General features: G+C 42.2%; 1 protein-coding gene across 2 annotated transcripts in view; it reads left to right on the top strand.

Moving 5' to 3' along the window:
• Positions 1–19,006, top strand: part of LOC146206243 (uncharacterized) — a 34,551-nt gene that overhangs the window by 4,413 nt on the left and 11,132 nt on the right. For both annotated transcript variants that reach the window (XM_084590857.1, XM_084590856.1), the window contains 3 exons: positions 1,396–1,489; positions 1,640–1,680; positions 4,271–4,464. In XM_084590857.1, coding sequence (XP_084446983.1) covers positions 1,396–1,489; positions 1,640–1,680; positions 4,271–4,464 — 329 coding nt within the window. The remainder of the gene's footprint in view (positions 1–1,395; positions 1,490–1,639; positions 1,681–4,270; positions 4,465–19,006) is intronic.

Genomic DNA, 19,006 nt, shown 5'->3' with positions numbered 1-19,006 from the left:
CACATGTCAACTGTAGCTCACCATTGGAGGTGAATTGCAATGGACTGTGACCTCATGTGGAAATAGTCTTTCATATCAAAATAAAGCATTTGTGTGAAAGAAAAATAAATGAGGCTTCTGCATGTTGCCTGTACATTCCATAGTATAATAGCACATTTCTTTATAAACTAGTAATGAAAGTTTACTTTAGGAGAGGATATTTGATATTCTAATCTAAATAAAAACCAAGAACGAACAATAAATAGAAAAGTCAAAAGCCGAGCCCTGACTCACAGGGATTTTTTTTAGAGAAAGGAGAAAGTTATCCCTAATGTCATGTGACCCAACAACCTTTTGCAAATGCTCAGAGCAGCACAATCAGTCATATCGTTGTCTGTTGTGGAACTCTAAAAACCAATAAAAACATGTCCTCCTGTCCCCTCTCTCGTGCACTCTTCCTACCTTCAAAATCCAAATCTTTAGTCATGCCCACCATTCACAGGTTGGAGGCAAAGAAAAAAAGCTTTCAATTAAATTGACGGCTGCAAAGCATGCTATGGAAAGGAAACTAATAGAGCATTAAGATCAACGCAACTAAAAGAGGGAAATGGGGGAAGTAAGACAGGTGCTAACTTTCTCCAAAGCTCTTTTTTGATGGAGGCTCAATAGATGCTCCATATGTGCAGGTGTTGCATATGAGATTTTGCTCGTATGGGGCAAAGCATGTGTCTGCTAAGATAGCCACTGCCTCAATGAGGAACCTGAATTTAACAGCCTCATCTGTGTGAGGGTAAAGTGTTGCTAAATTATTGTGATAAAACTGCGTTAGTAATGTGTAATTGTTTTATATGAGTGTGAGGTGCTTTTTCTTGCTTTATTCTGATAGCCAGGTGCCAATTGTCAGTTTGTACATTTATCAGAGTCTCTGCACGTGCATAAAGATGATAATATAATAGGAGTGAATAAAGCAGTGTTGAAAGTTAGCGCCCATCCCTTTGTCTCGCTGTGCACCTTTCCTAAGTTTGTGGCTTAAGATGTTGTTTATTTTCCTAAAACAGCATTAAGAGATAGAAATGGAGCAGAATGGATTAGACAACTCAAGTAAATGATGCTCTAGTGGGAGCCAAGAAGAGATGAACTTGTGTCAAACACGTTATACAAAAAACAAGACGACCAGTGATTGGTTAGATTAGGAAGTTTCCTGGAATAGGGTACCATGGCTGCAGGAGGATAAGGCGAACAGGAGGATAGTGTCAAGTAGAGACTCTTGCCCAGCAATGGGCGTAACTTGGCTATTGCTGACGATTGTGGTGATCATTCTTGGCTGGAGGGCTTTAGCATGCGGTGCTTTGCACTTTTTTTTTTTTTTTTTTTTTTTCAATTGCTGTGTTGGAAATACTTTTTTTTTTTATGCAGGCTGAGTGCTCCAAGTTCAACTCAGTTGAATCGATGGAAAGGAACAAGAAAGATCCTGAAGGAGCTAACCATAAATTAAAAGCACCAAATGTCGGTGAGTTTCAACTTATTGGTTTCCTAAAGAGAGCTTAGGTCGAACTCGCACCGCTACTTTGATTTTACGCTTTTTTGTTTCCTCAAGAGAGGCCTAAGTTCTACGTGTTGGTAGTAATGTATCTGCCTCAATTGTTGTGTTTACTTCCAGCTCGGCACCACCGATCTCTCTCGGAGTCTTGTGCAGACCAGGTATGTGTTGGCTGGTGTATTTAAATTTAATGCGATGGCTGCTCCACTGCATCCTGCTGAGTACAAATATTCTGTGATGTAAAATTGTGGAACACACAAATTGTCAAACACACAATTTTACATGCCCTGCCGCGATGGTGCAGTGGAAAGACGCTTGACTACTGTGTTGGAGTACCTGGGTTTGATCCCGATCGCGGCGGCTGCGTTTCGATGGAGGCGAAACGAAGAGGCGTCCATGTGCTGTGCTTTGTCAGCGCATATTAAAGATCCCCAGGTGGTCAAAATTACTCTGTAGCCCTCCACTACGGCTCCTATTTCTCTCCTTCCTCCCTTCCCTTACGCCGCGGTTCAGGTGTCCACAGAAACAAGTGTGACAGATACTGCGCCTTTCCCTTTCTGTAAATCAATTATATATAATTTTACATACCTGTAAAAAATGCATCAAAAATACTTGTTTATAATGTGCGCATGCAGTTGTTAAAAACGTGTTTTGTTTGTGTAGTTTGATTTAGTAAAAAATGCAAACATTGCTCCAGGAGCAACACACTACAAAAAAGTTCATTTTCAACCCTAAATACGGGCATGATGTGTTGTTTTTAGCATTTTCTTTTTCCGTTTATTATTCGGATAATTTCCTTAATTTGAGGCAAAATTAGGAGTTCTAGACTGCTAGGTGTGTTCTCCACAACGCATCAAAATCACCTAAGGTTCAAAAACAGTAAAAAAAGGCGCAACTTTGATTTCAGTTATAAAAAAACATTGATTTTTATGAAAATCCCTCTCAAGAATTCTCATTACCTCAGAAATGTTACGGCCTGAAAAAGTGTTGCATTATATTGTATAAAATTATAAAAGTAAGTATAAAACTGAGGGCTGGTTTTGAAAATTGTCAATATTCAGCTTTACATTCTGGTATGACTTAATAAAATGTTGCAGCTGAAACTTTTTCTCCATATTATCCAGGACTAGTTTGCTATTTCTGCAAAAATTGGAAGCTCTAGAATTGTTTGTTCCTTCTCCATATTATTTTAAAATTGGCCAAAATTCAAAATTGTCAAAAAACATACATCTTTGACTCAAATTTAAAAAGCTACCGCATCTTCGGTATTTATGGAATTTTCCTAAAAACAATCCTAAGTACTTTATAAACATCGGGTATTAAAATGTATTGCACTGTGTAAACTAAAGATATAAAAATAAATATAAAACAACGCATATTGTCATTCTACAGAAGTGCTTATGTCTTCCCTTTAAGGAGTAGGTGTCAGAAGTAGATTTAGTATTTGCTGAACTTAGTTACATTTTAACTTATGCAATATCCAGAGCCTTCTCAATGCTAGTAAAGCCGTTTTCTGCTTGTTGGCATGTTGATGATTGCTTAAAGTAGAATAAATTTGCTATTTCCAGCAATTTCATGAGAGAATTAACGCAAATGATGGTTGAAGTTATGTGGCAACATAGATACTTATAACTTTGTAAAGCTGCAAAAACTATGTTATAAGTGCCGAATTGTGGCAACTATATAAATCTGCTGTTACTAGATCATTGAAAAAATGTCCTAGAAGCGCAACAGTGTCACCAAAATTTACTGAAAAGAGTTTGAGATCTTTTATTACACAAGTGCACAGATGTGCATGGTCAGGGCATGTACTGATGACAAGGACATATAACCGTGGCTACTTGCAGTGATGTTGTGGATTCTAAGTAAGCTAGCTACTCAACTGTCAGCTACACAGGCAAAAAAAAAAAATGTTTCAGTGCAGTATATGGATCTCAAAAGACCCCAGAGTTACCCTTTAGTGATGTCAGACTGAAGTAACATCCATACTTAACACTAACAGTACAGAGATTGTAAATATGCTCTTGCCCCCATGGATATTTGGTCAAATGGAATGCTGCACACCATGTACCTGATCTGCTGTTCAAAGTGGATGCCATATACTCTGAGCTACTTTGTGCCTATAGATTCCTGAGGATCGTTATGAGGTTCTAGTGCGCTCCTCATATACTGTACTTGATTTCGTTAAACTAATGTTACATATACTCAATGCCTGCACAATTCTCCAGAGCTCTTAAAAGTGGCTGTGGCATTGTGCTACAGAGTGCTAGTTTGCAGACTTGATTGTCAACCACAGTGGCCACCTTTTGAAAATGCACAGGTGCTGTGAGCTGAGGTTTTTATGCACGTTAAGGGTTCCTATAAGCAGTTGAATCATTTTTGGCCTTCCATTACAGCATGCCTGATAGTCCTTAATTAATGAGACAGTGCATCAGTTATGATGACAACTTAATAAGCAGGGCAAGGAAGGGTGCCACTGAGTGGTCATCCAATTTCAAACAAAAGAGAATATTGCAATTGGCCCCATTAATCTTTTGGCTCTTTGTACTGCTAAATACACTGCAACTACATCAGCTGCATCTAGGGTTGTTTATAATGCAGTTCCAACTATATGCATACTTCAGATTGTTTTGATGAATTTAAAACCTGCTGCATTTTTCGAGTCGCATGCAGAGCTATTGGATGCTCTGCTTTGCATTACAGGCCATTCATTTCTCATTGCTAATAAGAACCTTCTTATGTTTCTTATAGATACCAGAGTGTGCCCGACGAGGCATTCTAAAATATGGTATCTACTGGAGGCGTACCATATCTGAGTCAAGTGATGACTGTCTCTCGACCATGTCTCTCGATTCGGACCTGTCATGTCCAACCAGTTCTCTTGAAAGCATCCAGCCCAAGAAGACTGTTAGCTTCAATGACAATGTCAGTCACTTTGTTTACAGGTATGGTGCTTTTTATTTTTCGTTTTGCTGAGAACAGTGACTGCATTTTTTTTCTATGTAACAACCGTATGTCGCCGTCATCATCAACCATGTTACGTCCACTGTAGGGCAAAAATTTGTGCCATTGATTTGCAGTTGATCCTGTCCTTTACCTGCTGGCTGTGCCCGCTCTCACACTCTATCTCAGCAAATTCCCTAACAACTTCCCAACATCTTCCATCCTTGGCTACATTTTCATTTCCTTCATCCTTTTAACTTTGGCTGGGAATTACCACAAGGGCAGATGTACTATAGGCTACTCTTGGGAAAGGGAGGGGGGCAGGGTTAGTGGCGCTATTTGAGCCATGTCTTTCTTGAACTCTTTTGGTCTCTTTTGGTTGAAAAAAGAAATGAGCGTCAGCGTGGTAGTCTAGTGTAAAATTTTTCGCTTGATGAGAGAGAGTCTGTCATCCTTAAATGTTGCTCTGGTTCATGCTGCTCTCCAGCAAATCACTGATTATAGAGGTGCATAACGTTAGTACTTGCAGTGGCCATATGTTGCTGCCATACTGCAATAAGATCTCAGAACCTGATTAACTTCAAGAAAGCTAGAGCCAGAGCGCGTTATGTGCGGAGAAACACGGAGAAAACTTTGTGGCAGAAATATGTGTCCTCTATAAACAGCTCTTTGCCCTCCAAGAAAATGTGGGAACAGGTACGAAAATTCACTGGAGATTTTACCCCTTATACATATCCTATGCTGATACCACCCGGAACACAAACAACATTTTAGGCGAGCACTTTGCCAACGTTTTAAGCTCATCCAACTTTACTCGCACATTTGAAAAGGATAGAACAATAGCAGAAAAACAAAAGCTTCTCCTTTCGACAGGGATGAATGTTGACTACAATGAACTTATAGCAATACATGAATTAAACAGAGTCTTCTGGAAAAAAAATAGCACCGGGACCTGACAATGTACACTGTCAAATGCTCGCCCACCTCTCACAAGCCACCATAGAAGCATTGCTGAAATTTTTTAATAATGTATGGACGACTGACAATATACCAGAAGCTTGGAAAAAAGCCATAATAGTACCCATTTTGAAATCGGGTAAACCCCCCACATGTCCTAGCAGTTACAGGCCAACAGCCCTAACCAGTTGCATTTCAAAATCCTTTGAAAGCATCGTAAACATAAGACTAACCTTTTTTCTTGAATCCCGGCCATTTCTCGATATACATTAATGCGGCTTCAAAAAGGCATCATCAACAACCGATCACCTTGTCTGCCTCGAAAACATAATCCGGGAGGCAATCAGCCACAGGCAGCACTGTGTCAGGGTCTTCTTCGACCTGGAGAAGGCCTACGACACCCCGTGGAGGTTCGGTATCCTTTGCGACCTAGCAGATCTAGGTATCTGTTGCAGGATGCTGAGCTGCCTGAATGACTTCCTGAAGAACCGTACATTTCAAGTTCATTTAGGCACAGTATTCTCCACGACTTTCACACAATAAAACGGCGTGCCGCAGGGGTGCATTCTAAGCACAACTCTCTTTATAGTGAAAATAAACTCGTTAGCTGCAGTAATCCCAAAGTCCATAATGTACTCAGTCTACGTAGATGATCTGCAAATAGCATGCACTTCCTCCGACCTATTCGCCTGTGAGAGACAACTACAATTGTAAAAAATAATCTAGCTACCAGGAAGATAGCAATAGATTCAAGTTTTCTCCTCAAAAAACAGTGGCCATTGTGTTCTCATTGAGACGAGGCTTACAGACCGATCCCATGCTATACCTCAACCAGACTATACTACCAGTGAAACAAGAACATAAATTTTTGGGCATCACATTTGACAAGAAACTTTCATTTCTTCCCATATAAACAATCTGAAAAAGAAAGATGTCCAAGCACTTAATGTCCTAAAGGTACTCTCACGGAAATGGTGGGGTTCCGACCGAACATTCCTTCTGCAAATCTACCACTCCGTGGTGCGCTCCAAGTCTTGGGTTACGGTTAGCAGCTGGCATGTACAGAACATCCCCGATAACCAGCCTCTATGTAGAAACAGATAAACCTACATTAAAAGATAGACAATGCGCCCCAACGTGTGCGTACATCCTGAAAATTCGTTCTCAACCAAAACATCTATGTCATTCAGTAGTCACGAAATGTCCCTCTAGGACAGTCTTCAACAAGCCCCGGTTGATTAAGCCGCCTCTCATGCACTTCGAGCAAATGTGCCAGAATTTAGACATTGGCGAATTGCCAAGTATTGCCCCAAGAAATAAAGCACTCCCACCATGGTACACCACATGAGCGTATATTACAAGAATACCTGGCATTAGACGGCTCAAAAACTAAAGGCTATGTTGGTAGTGCAGTAGTACGAGATAAAACAGAGAAAATAATACGACTGCCCCAGTGTGCATCAATTTTTATGGCCGAATGCTACGCTGTTTGCGTTGCCGTGGAGAAAATATTGGATAAAAACATCAAAAACAGTATCATTTACACAGATTCATTAAGTACAAAAATGCTGTTGACCCACTGATAGGAAACATCATACACAACATAGTAAAGATCACAGCACGAAAACATACTGTACAATTCTACTGGATACCTAGTCATGTTGGGATTAGGGGTAATGAACAAGCAGATATATGTGCTGCGCGAGCGAAAAATGAGCAAATAGAATGAATAGACTTGCCACACAGAGATTGTATGAAGTTAGCACGCAAAAAATTAAGAGGTAAATGACAGGCTGCTTGGGAAAATGAAGCAGAAAACAAGCTTCACTCCGTAAAGTTCATTTTAGGAAAATGGCAATCCTTTCAGCCTCAGAAACGATTCATCGAGATAATTTTATGTCGCCTAGGCATAGGTCACACACATCACCCATAACTTCCTACTAACAAAAAAAGACAAACCTTGGCGAATTGCCAAGTATTGCCCCAAGAAATAAAGCACTCCCACCATGGTACACCACATGAGCGTATATTACAAGAATACCTGGCATTAGACGGCTCAAAAACTAAAGGCTATGTTGGTAGTGCAGTAGTACGAGATAAAACAGAGAAAATAATACGACTGCCCCAGTGTGCATCAATTTTTATGGCCGAATGCTACGCTGTTTGCGTTGCCGTGGAGAAAATATTGGATAAAAACATCAAAAACAGTATCATTTACACAGATTCATTAAGTACAAAAATGCTGTTGACCCACTGATAGGAAACATCATACACAACATAGTAAAGATCACAGCACGAAAACATACTGTACAATTCTACTGGATACCTAGTCATGTTGGGATTAGGGGTAATGAACAAGCAGATATATGTGCTGCGCGAGTGAAAAATGAGCAAATAGAATGAATAGACTTGCCACACAGAGATTGTATGAAGTTAGCACGCAAAAAATTAAGAGGTAAATGACAGGCTGCTTGGGAAAATGAAGCAGAAAACAAGCTTCACTCCGTAAAGTTCATTTTAGGAAAATGGCAATCCTTTCAGCCTCAGAAACGATTCATCGAGATAATTTTATGTCGCCTAGGCATAGGTCACACACATCACCCATAACTTCCTACTAACAAAAAAAGACAAACCTGTGTGTGAAATGTGTGGGCAGGAGCTCACAGTCATATTTTAATCTCATGCTCACAACTTTAAGAACACAGGAAAAAATATTTTACTGTATTTTACAAGGAACACATTCCATTTCACCCTGCATAGCTTTTAGGAGAACAGGCACTCGTCAATTTTTCTATTGTTTGTGCATTTCTGAAGAAAGCCAATGTTTTAAATCAAATATAAGTATCATAACCCTAGACATCTGATAGATCATCTAACCTTGTGTTATGCGCATGATAGCCACTGTTGTTTATGTGCCATAAAACCACGTATAACTAACTAACTCCAATTGTTTGCTGCCTTCTTGTGAAGTGGGAGAGAAATGTTGGAGAGTGCAGATGGTGTGCAGGGGTGGAAGTGCTGCTCCATTTGCTCCATTCTGCTCCGAACTGCTTTTCCTGCTCTATCCTGCTCCAAAATGCGATATTGCTCCAAAACTGCTCCAAACCAGCTGCCTCGATGTTCTGCCATCAAGTTTAGCAGAACATGGATTTTGCTGCACAGGAGGCTATTTATGATAGTTCCTCCAAAAATGTGATTCGATGTAATTCGATTAAGTGCCAGTGAGAAGCGTATCGAAGCAGTGGCATGCTGTGAGTTCCGTGTACACACTCTAGGGGCCACTCTAGTTAAAACAAAGGCAGAACAATGATGGCACAGTTACCTTCTCCAAGCCTTTTGAATTGTCAGGGGTGAAAGAATGGGCAAAGCAGTCGTGGCGGGGTTGATCTCGAGCCATTAGGAAAGTTGTCCGACAACACAGGACAACTCGAGTTGTTCTACGGGTTCAGCTGTGAAAACAAGCTGGTACTTCACCACTGCGCCTCTTTGTTAGTAACAGGTGTGCCAAGCCTATATCAGATAAAAGCATACTTAAAGCATAAAGGGTGAACAGGACAGAATTGTAGTTGGAGTGACGCGGTAATGGACATCATGTGTTACAGTATCTGTTAGGCGTTGCATGAATTCAAGTGTTGCAATGATGCCACAAAGGTGCCGTTCACTAGACATGTTCTCAAGGGTGTTCGGAAGCATTCGAGCCTATCGCCAACGTGTTTGAATTAAGGAACCGCCATATTCTCTCAGGTGAAAACATGATAAGCCACTGGAAAAGGGCTATAAGCAAAAGAATCTGGAGGAGGAAAATATGCCCTTGAGTGACGTCTATTCTTCCTGAAGACACTACTGACCAGTGCCCTGGAATTTTTCAGCACAGGCATATGTTCAAAACAGACATGCACAAGACAGAGGGTGGAAATATGCTTTTCACTGATGTCAATTCCAAACAAGTGGTGGTGCTTGATCACATCAAAGTGGCAGACTCTACGTTTGAATCTATCATGTCAAAACAGTCAGACTTAGTTCAATTATGAAATATAGGAGCAAACATTCGGTTTACTCCTAGTCTTTTCCAAATGTTTACTCAGGTCAGTTTTGTTCTTTTAAATATGCGTACATGTTTTGGCTGTTTGTCTTGTCTTGTTAGAGATGCGGGTTTAGTCAGCAAAGCATTGAATTTTGAATAGAAAGGAACCAAATCGGGTATTTTGGTATGTCAGGAATAAAAACTTGCAATTATTAAAGGCATTTGACCTTAGGAGCATGCTCCAAAATATAATTTGAATGCTCCAAATTCTCGTTTTATTGCTCCAAAGCTGCACCAAGTAGGCTTTATTACTGCTCCTGAGCGGCTCCAAAATGCTTGAGCGTGCTTCCGCTCCTAAGTTTGGTTCCCATATATACATACAAATTATCATCAAGGACATATAGTACTACTCTGGAAACATGTTATTTACAAGTGAGGTGCACAGATACAGTGGAATGCTTAAGATAATGTATACAGGGTGCCTGAACTAGCTTGTATCAAGCTCTACAAAGTGGCAACATACTCTGCAGAAATTCAGCTAGCAGAGGGTTATGGGGCAGTTATTTTTTTAGGTCAGGTATTTTTGAAGTGATCTGGCTTGCTAATTAACTAAGGTAAATTTCCTAACATTTTATTCTTTAAGGACTAGACACAACAAGCTCCAGGTTTTTATTTTTTTTCGCTGATGCTGGTATGTGGCACCTTACCATAATAGAACCACTGAAGGACAATTCCAGGCTTCGTTGCATCCTTGCCTGCTCAACCCCCAATATTAGCCAACGTGCACGGCAGCTTTCTGCACCGCTTGTTGAGCCATAACACAGCAGGGTAAGCAAGGCAAGATGCTTTGCGCATGCACAACGCCAGTCTCCAAGCACATCTCAATGTATGATCTTCCAAGCTTTGCCATTTTTCAAAGCTGTCTGAGCAGCTGCGGTTTTCTATTGGTGACGGCAAACATTACTGTACAACAGCACTGCATGTTTTTGAGTGCGACAACCACCACATATGTACAGCTCATAAGGTTTGCTTTGGACCATGCTCTGGGGCTCATTGTGCACTCTCAGTGTTACAAACCTCTCGAAGGTTAGAGAAACTCGCATCCTCACACTTTCCGAAGTTAAGACTTCAAAGGATGCTGCAAGATCCTCACTATATATAGCTAAGCAAATGCTTTGGCCTCTTTACTTTTGACAAAGGCTTTAGTTGTTCTCTGGCATTTGCATGTCGCTACAGTGGGCAGAAACTACATGCCTACATGCCTTTGGGATGCCTACACGTGTGCATTTGCCGCAAAGCACACGCAGGCAGTGTGAAGCTTAAAAGGTTGTTGAACTCTGAAACATGTGCAAAGGCCTGATGAGCTGCATGGAAAGACTGGGCAAACCATTTGCATGTCTTCAGAACTCTTTGATCATAGTAGCTGCAAGAATCACCATAAGGCCCATGAGATATTTAGGTTAGCAAATTTTTTTATTGTGCCAAATGCCCAATGTTGTACTGTCATAGCAATATGAGCAGGAGCATGTGAGCACATGAAAAATAGTTTCGGAACACACGTGGGGCGATATTCTGCAGTCACTGTCGGAAACTAAGTGGAAAGGGTGTCGTGGTTCCACTAACTATTGGCACTCCTGCCTTGCTAGCGTTGCTGCAAAGCAAGGAACTGGCCACTAGTGATGATAAGGTGGTTATGGAGTGCAGATGGTGGACCGTGCTATCTTCAGTTCTGCGCCAAATACTGCTATTAACTTTTTTTTTTCTTCCTTTTTTAGTTTTCCTTAATATAACGTAGGCGTGGCTTCTTAACACTAGTCCCCAAGGATTAAGAATTAAAAATTATTACATGATCTATGTGGTCCACTTTAAAGGCAAATGTTTGTTGAAAACCACTATGGATAAAAAGGCCACCAATCAGGGTGATAACTGTACAATTCGTGCGGCACTTATGCTTTTGTCGCAAAGCCATCATGCTGACCAATGGCCTAGCTTTATAGAAAAAGATTTTGAAATCTGGACATTTTAAGGTGCTGACATTGTGACGATATGAAGGTGCACAGCCACATGAGAAGTTTGTCCTCATGAGAAGAAAACAGCCAAAATGAACATTTCTCAAATAGCTCTACAACTTACGTTAAAGAACCCCAGGCGGTCGAAATTTCCGAAACCATCCACTGCGGCGTCTCTCATAGCCTGAGTTGCTCTGGGACGTTAAACCCCACAAACCAAATCAAAACCAGCTCTACAACTTTTACATTTAAAATTTTGTGGTAAAGCTGGCAGTTAAAAAGCTGGCTAAATTTGTTAATTAGTAGATGAGGAGCATTTAAAGGTATGCTTACCTGGCCAGGACGACTGTGCATAGACTTAAAATTGACCAAATGTTTGTGGAGCACATCGTTGTTCTTTAAAGCTTGGCACAAGTTAGCTTAACACCCTGTGCATTTGAGCAATGCCCTGCTGGAGTACAAGCAGATAGTGAACGCCTTGCAGTAGTAGTGGTAGCCCAAACTTTTGAAGCCAAAGCTCGAGTTCAGTGTTGAGTGGTTTTCCTGTTATATTTTTGCTGACGACAGGGTTGGCATGTTTGGATACTGCTTCACCAAGATTGCATGCAGGTTATGTCCTAGCTTCCAACCAGAGGAGTAAAGAGGAGATTATTGCCCTTGCTATTCATTGGGTGAACTTGCAATTGCGTGTGCTTGTGGGCAGCAGCACCTTTGAAGGCTTCTTGGGGCACTTGCATTTATACCTGGAAGACCTTGGTGACTGAACTCTAAATCCTGCTTGAGTTGAGGTTAAGTTCTCTTGATGCAGAGACATGAAAAATACTAGAACTCACAAACGTCCAACAATGTTTTCAGCTTGATTAAACCTGCTAGTCTATGGATGTCATGGCAAGCCAGCAGAGCAACCTAAGGGCCATCCACCCTGTTTGGGAGGCACTCGTGACATTTAAGCAGCTTATCACGCTTCTGGCCTACAAATGTATAGTGCAATAGTTGATGTAGGTAGTGTCTTACAAACAGGTCTTCATTGTCCTGGAATGTGTCGCATACTAGCTTCATCTCACATAGCGTCTCACATAGTGAATAAAATATCTTCCTTTTTTTTTTATCTCGTCAGGTTAGCAGGTATACCTTTGCGTGTACCTTGTAACGAGCAGCTCATTTCCGCCATGTTTGTTTGCTGAATGAGGAGCTCGAATCTGCAGCCCTGATACCGTAGGTAACTTAAAAGGTTTATCAGAAGCTCTCATCATCCCCGTTAGGTCACATTATATGTGACACTTGCAGTAACACAGGATATTCCAGGTTCTTTGCTATGGGCGGGGTGGTGCTGTCAAAGATTTTCAAGAACAGGTTACAAATACCCAAGAAAGTAGAGCAAACAGCCATAGCCCACTCGGTAGAGCACTGGACACGAAATTTAGAAGTTGTGGACTTGTATCTCATGTGATTGTTTTTTCTTCTACTTTCTATTCGTTCATTCTCGTGATTACATTATTTCACATTCGTAAACATAAAAATAAATCCCTATGCTTTTCTTGGTGTCAGTGGCGGTTGGCTCCCTTCGTATGCATCTCATAATGAGCACTTCATTTTCCCTACATTTGTTTACTGATAATAGGTCTGCAAGTCTCAAAAGATTGCTAATTTTATTTTGTGAGTGTGTTAATTCAATAGCTGTTCAGCTATGCACATTTTAAACTGCGCTCTCTATCAGTACTGCTTATCATGTGGAGACCAACATCCAGATGACTGTCAGTGGTATATCATTTGCATTAAATCGGGGGGCACTTTGTAGAATTCACTGTCATAGCTACCACACTGTCCTAGCAGTATTTATTTTGTCTATTTTTATGTGCCAGAATTGCAGTGTCCAACTAGGTAAAATTCTCATCTTTACTGGCAGCACTCCTCAAGACTTGCACTTGAGATTGCGGTTTTCAACCTTTTTATTGGATTGAGTTAATAATTGAACACACTTTGTGCCTGCATACTTGACATTAAGAAACAATTGCCTTACTCATTCCTAGTTTTGCAGCCGCTCTTTCCAGTGCGAACTTGTCGGTATACAGGCACCGCATTTTTCTAAGGCTTGTCTATTGTTTGGCCGCTTGCCTGCTTTCTGTAATGGAAGCCAAATTGACTAATTTACTTGTGTGTACTTCATACATTCCCTTCAGTGCAAATTTAGATCTAGTGACAGAAAAGTTCTTAAACTAAATTTTGTAAAGAGCATGCCATGATTGCATACAACAATATCCAACTTTCCCCACTGAAAATTATCCTCCTCTTGTCTTATTTAGACGGCACCTCCAGCCTGACCCGACCAGGGGAAATCGGCAGTCGCCTTTTTCTGTTCTCCCCACCATCTTTCACTTTCCTGTCCACTTTCCTACAACCTTCCTGTCGTCTTCTCCCTTCTCGGTTTCTCTTTTTTTTCTGGCGGCTAGGGTTAACCTTGTGTGCTCTAGCTACCCTGAGTTGCCCCGTATTCGGTTAGTATAGCAGACGTGTACAGCTGGCATGGGCAGGACTTCTCGCAAGTTCCTGTTTCGTCCCTTAGTTGGGCTCTGTGGTGGGTGGCTGGCACAACTTTCAAAAAAAAAAAAAAACCCTTCATGGCTTCTCAATCTTCAAGTGATCGCCCAACAAAAGAGGGCAGACCGATGTAACACCAAAATTTCCGAAATACCTGAGGAACCAAAAAAACTGGCCATAAAAATCTCACCATTCACAGTATCAAAGTATCTCACAAAACATTTAGGCCCGGATATTAAGTAACCAAACTAGCAAACAGTAAATTCTTGAAGTTCAAACTAAACAGCAGTTCCTCAACCTGAAAAGCATTGTCTCTCTCTGGCATATCCCCGTTTCCATCACTCCTCACTGGTTCCTGAACAAATGTGTAATATTGGAAACTGACTTCATAGCCCTAACCGAAGAAGAAATGGCAGAAGGTCTGGACCAAATTCTCATAGGTATCTACAGGATGAAAATCCAAAAGGACGACAAATTTGAGACCACAGCCAAACATCTAGTTTTGACCTGCAATAGCAGCACACTCCCGGAATAAATTTAAGTGGGATATGTTAAAATAAATGTCCGACCATACATCCCAAACCCAAGAAGGTGTTTTAAGTGCCAGAGGTCTGGCCACAGATTGCAGAGCTGTCGCAGCCGCACAACCTGTGCTGAATGCGCATCGAATGAACATCAGTCTGACAACTGCACCGCAACGCCACACTGCGACAACTGTGAGGGTGCTCATCCCACACACTCTAGATCCTGTCAAGTATGGAAAGACGAGGGAGAAAGATCATTTCACTGAAAACGAGACACCATAACATACAAAGAGGCATGGAACAGATACAATCGCAAAAAGAACTGTTCCACGCTAAACCAAATCTCGCTGATGTGGTGTGAAAGGGCGGGGCACCACACCAACCTTCAGCACCTGCCCAGGCCACACAAAGTGAGCCTGAGATGGTGCCATCCCTGCCCTCAGTGGAAGTGGCTCACACTACTCCATTGCTGCCAAAACAGGCTACATGTCCCTTAGGGTCAACGGGACCAGTGCCTACGAGGCGAGGTCCAAAAGAACACTTGCCTCTGGCACGCATCACCTCCAAATATGCATCACCTGCAAAGAGGTGATGGACACAAGCCGAGACAGCTCTCTGCCGTCATCGGCGGAGAGATGGTGGAGCTCGTTGGATCGGCCCAGAAAAGACAAGGCCCCAGTCGCCAGTCTAAAATCTACTTAGTTTTTTTTCTTTCTAACATAAAATAAGATGGCCTTCACAAGCGGTTGGAACTGCAAGGGACTTTTAATCACGTTAAGCGACATAAAAGACATCTTACACACATTTACCCCTGTAGCTTTCTAATTACAGGAAACAAATCTAGTACCTAAACATACAAATGTTTTAAAAAAGTATAACATTTTCCGCTGCGACCGAGAGCAAACAAATAGACTCTCGGGAGGAATAGCAATCATAGTAAAAAGCAGTATATCAGCACGTGAGCTAAAATTAAAAACAAAATTTGAAGCCGTAGCAGTCCCATTTCTAACATACAAGACAATTACGTTGTGCTCAGTATACCTGGAACCGCATCTAAATCTAAAGCTGACCTTGCATGGGTTGGAAGACTTCTTAAATCAATTGCCAGAACGATACCTTGCACATTATGATTGTTGGGAAAGTGAAAAACTAACACCAGAGGGCAGATTTTAGAGGATTTTATCATTTTTAATAATGTCTACGTTATAGGCTTTTGTAAGTGCCGAGCCTCAAGACACCTATGTTTAGGTCACCAACGTGCCCTGAGAAGGGCGCGGGTAGAGGCGCCCAGAAAGCAGACCGCACACATAGCTAGCAGGAGACAGACTGGCCCTCCTCACTGCACGCGGGGAGAGCGTTTATTCCGCTCTTTCCCTTCTCGCTTCTTCCCCACGCAGACCGGTTCGGGTGCCGTAGAGAAGGCGCTCATAGTAACGGGAAACACGCTTTGAGAAATCGTCACACTCCTCCCTCTCTTATGAAGCCTGCAGCACGGCACAAGGGTACAACAATGTCTTGTTTGTGTTTCTAAAGTCCGTAGTAGTTCACAGGCTTCAGGACCCGCAATGATATTCAAAGCTAAGGTACGAGAGAGCGCCACTTGTCTTTTCAAAGCGCGCCGACGCTTTTGTCGACGGCTCGGTACTCGATGAGCAGGAAGAGGGGGGCGGCGGCTCATTGTCTGCTGTCTCGGCTGGTATTGGAAGGGGCTCCTCGTCGTCGGAGATAACGGAAGGCGTCCCTTGCAGTCGCGGTCCGCGTGTCTGTTTCATAGTGTTTCGTCTTCAAGCTCTACCTGAAGAGACAAAGAACTGTAGGACAATGGGCGGTACCGGAATGGGCCCGGTCGGAAGTTTCGAACAAAGATGTGCTTTCCTGCTGAAGGCAAAGTGCTTATGCGTGCGTTGCTGTCGAAGTGCACCGTTTGCATTAATTGCTTGAACTCCATGCGAGCTTTCATGTCGGGATGCACTCGTTGAATGGGAGTTTGCAGCTGGCTGCCCATAAGAAGCTCTGCAGGGGGGGACCCTGTAAACACATGTGGCGTTGTTCTGTAAGCAAGTAGGATCCTGTCTTGTTTTTCTGGAAGTCTCCAGGCACCGCTTTTTTCAATTTCCTTTTCATTGTTTGCACGACGCGTGCCACTGCTTTGTTGGACGCTGGGTGGTGTAGTGGGATCAGGCTACGCCGAATACCATTCTTGCTTAAGAAGTCAGCGTATTTCCCACTGGTGAATGCGGTGCCGTTGTCAGAGACAATGATGCGTGGAATTCCATGAGTCTCAAATATGCTCCTCAGACATTGGATCATGGCGTCCGCTGAAGGCGCACGAATGGGAACTACCTCTACTCATTTGGAGTAAGCATCGACTAAGACAAAGAAATAGTGGCCTTGAAATGGTCCACCGAAATTCACATGCAGTCTCGACCATGGTTTCTTTGGAAATGGCCACGGATGCGACTGTGCTTTTCATCCCATTCTCTGATGTTCTTGACAGTTTTTGCAGAGCTGCACTTCCTTTGTGATGCTGCTGTCGAGTTCATCCCACCAAACATGGCTTCTTGCAACTGCTTTCATTTTATCCACCCCTGGGTGAGTTTTATGAAGTAGGTTGAGAACTTCTTCTGGTTGCTTGGGAACGACGACGTGTGTTCCTCACAGAATGCAGTTTTCATTAATGCTAAACTCTGAGCTGTTCTTCTAAAATATCGCCCAATCACTTCCTTTTGGCAGCTCATCGCCACTAAGTAGCACATGACGTAGATGTAATAACATCGGATCACGATCTGTGGCTTTGACAATTGCTGATGGTGAAAGAAGTTATGGATATGCACTTTCAAGCATGAAAATATCGGCAGGTTTTGGTGCTGTGCCGGGCTCCGTAGGGAGTGGTAGACGGCTCAGCGCGTTGTCATTGCTGATGCAGGTGCCAGGAACTCCGTTTCATCTCGATGTACAAGGACTGCTCCAATTCTGTACGATGAGGTGTCGCAACTAAGAACAATTTGTTTGGAAGATTGAAGTGTTCTAGTACAGGCACAGAGGTTAATAGATCCTTACTTTTTCTAGACGCTTGTTCCTCAACGCTCGTCCATTTCCATGCCGTTTTTTTTTGTAAGCAGGAGATTCAAAGGGTGAAGTACTAAAAGCGCCTATGAAAATTAAGTCCCAGGTAGTTTTGAAGTTGCTTTTTATTTATTTATTCATTCATTCATTCATTCATTCATTCATTCCTCAAAGCTCTCTGATGAGACATTACATGAGGGAATGGGCTTTACAGGGCAAATAAGTATAGCAAAAATCATAATGAGATGTTTTCGATGAGCCGCTTGAATAATTTGGGGTCGATGATTGTAGCGACTTTGATGGGCAGGCCATTCCAGTCCTGTGCTGTGCGCAGGAAAAATGACTGCTGAAAAGTAGTAGTGTGCACCTGAGGGGGGTACACTGCGTTAATGTGGCTGGAGCGAGAGATTCGGTGGGCTCTTTTTATGTACGGGTTATCAGATGGCAAAGAATGAAAAAATTTATGAAAAAGGTTAGGACGCGCAATTCTACGCCGTGAGGCTAGAGAGGGTAAGTTTAATTGTGCTTTTAGTGCTGAGATACTCGAATAATAGGAATAATTTGACAAAATGAATCGTGTTGCTCTGTTCTGAACTGATTCGAGGGCATTCAGTTCAGTTCAGTTCAGTCATTCAGTCGTGTCAGATTCTTCGTGACCCTATGGACCATATCACGCCACGCTTTCTGGTCTCTCACTATCTTCCTAACATCACATAACTTCATCTGCAGCGCCACGAGGATGCCATCTAACCATAGCGTTCACTGCCTACCCTTTCTCCGGTGACCCTCAACCTTTCCCAACATCAAATCTTTCTCCAGCAACTCCTCTCTTCTCATCAGATGACCAAAGTAGCTGAGCTTTAACTTTAGAATTTGACCCTCCAATGAGCAGTCAGGGTTTATGGTCGACAATATCGACCGATTTGATCTTCTGGCAGTCCAAGGAACTCTCAAGAGTCTCTGCCAGCACCACAATTCAAACGCGTCAATTCTTCGGCAATCAGCCTTCTTCACAGTCCATCTCTCGCATCTATACATCACAACTGGAAAGACCATAGCACGAGTTATACGGATCTTGGTTGGCAGACTAATGTCTTTGCTCTTTACTAGGCGGTCAAGGCTAGCTATGGCTCTCTTTCCCAGAAGCAGGCGTCTCCTAATTTCATGGCTGCAGTCTCCTTCCGGGGTAATCTTGGAGCCCAAGAAGAGAGTCAAAAATAGCATTAGCATACTCTAGTTTAGGACGCACAAACATTTGGAAAGCAAGTTGTTTAATAGGGGGAGAAGCAATGGAAAGGTTACGTAGTATATAACCTAGAGTGCGGTTAGCAGAATTTATAATTTGGTTAGCATGCTGTATCCATGTTAGGTCACATGAAATATGTACACTGAGGTATTTCACTGATTCAGTTTTTGCAATCCGGAT

This window comes from Amblyomma maculatum, chromosome 1 (genome assembly GCF_055883805.1).
Source record: "Amblyomma maculatum isolate TAMU_Amacu chromosome 1, ASM5588380v1, whole genome shotgun sequence".
Taxonomy (NCBI): domain Eukaryota; kingdom Metazoa; phylum Arthropoda; class Arachnida; order Ixodida; family Ixodidae; genus Amblyomma; species Amblyomma maculatum.
This window is presented reverse-complemented; position numbering and strand designations above follow the sequence as displayed.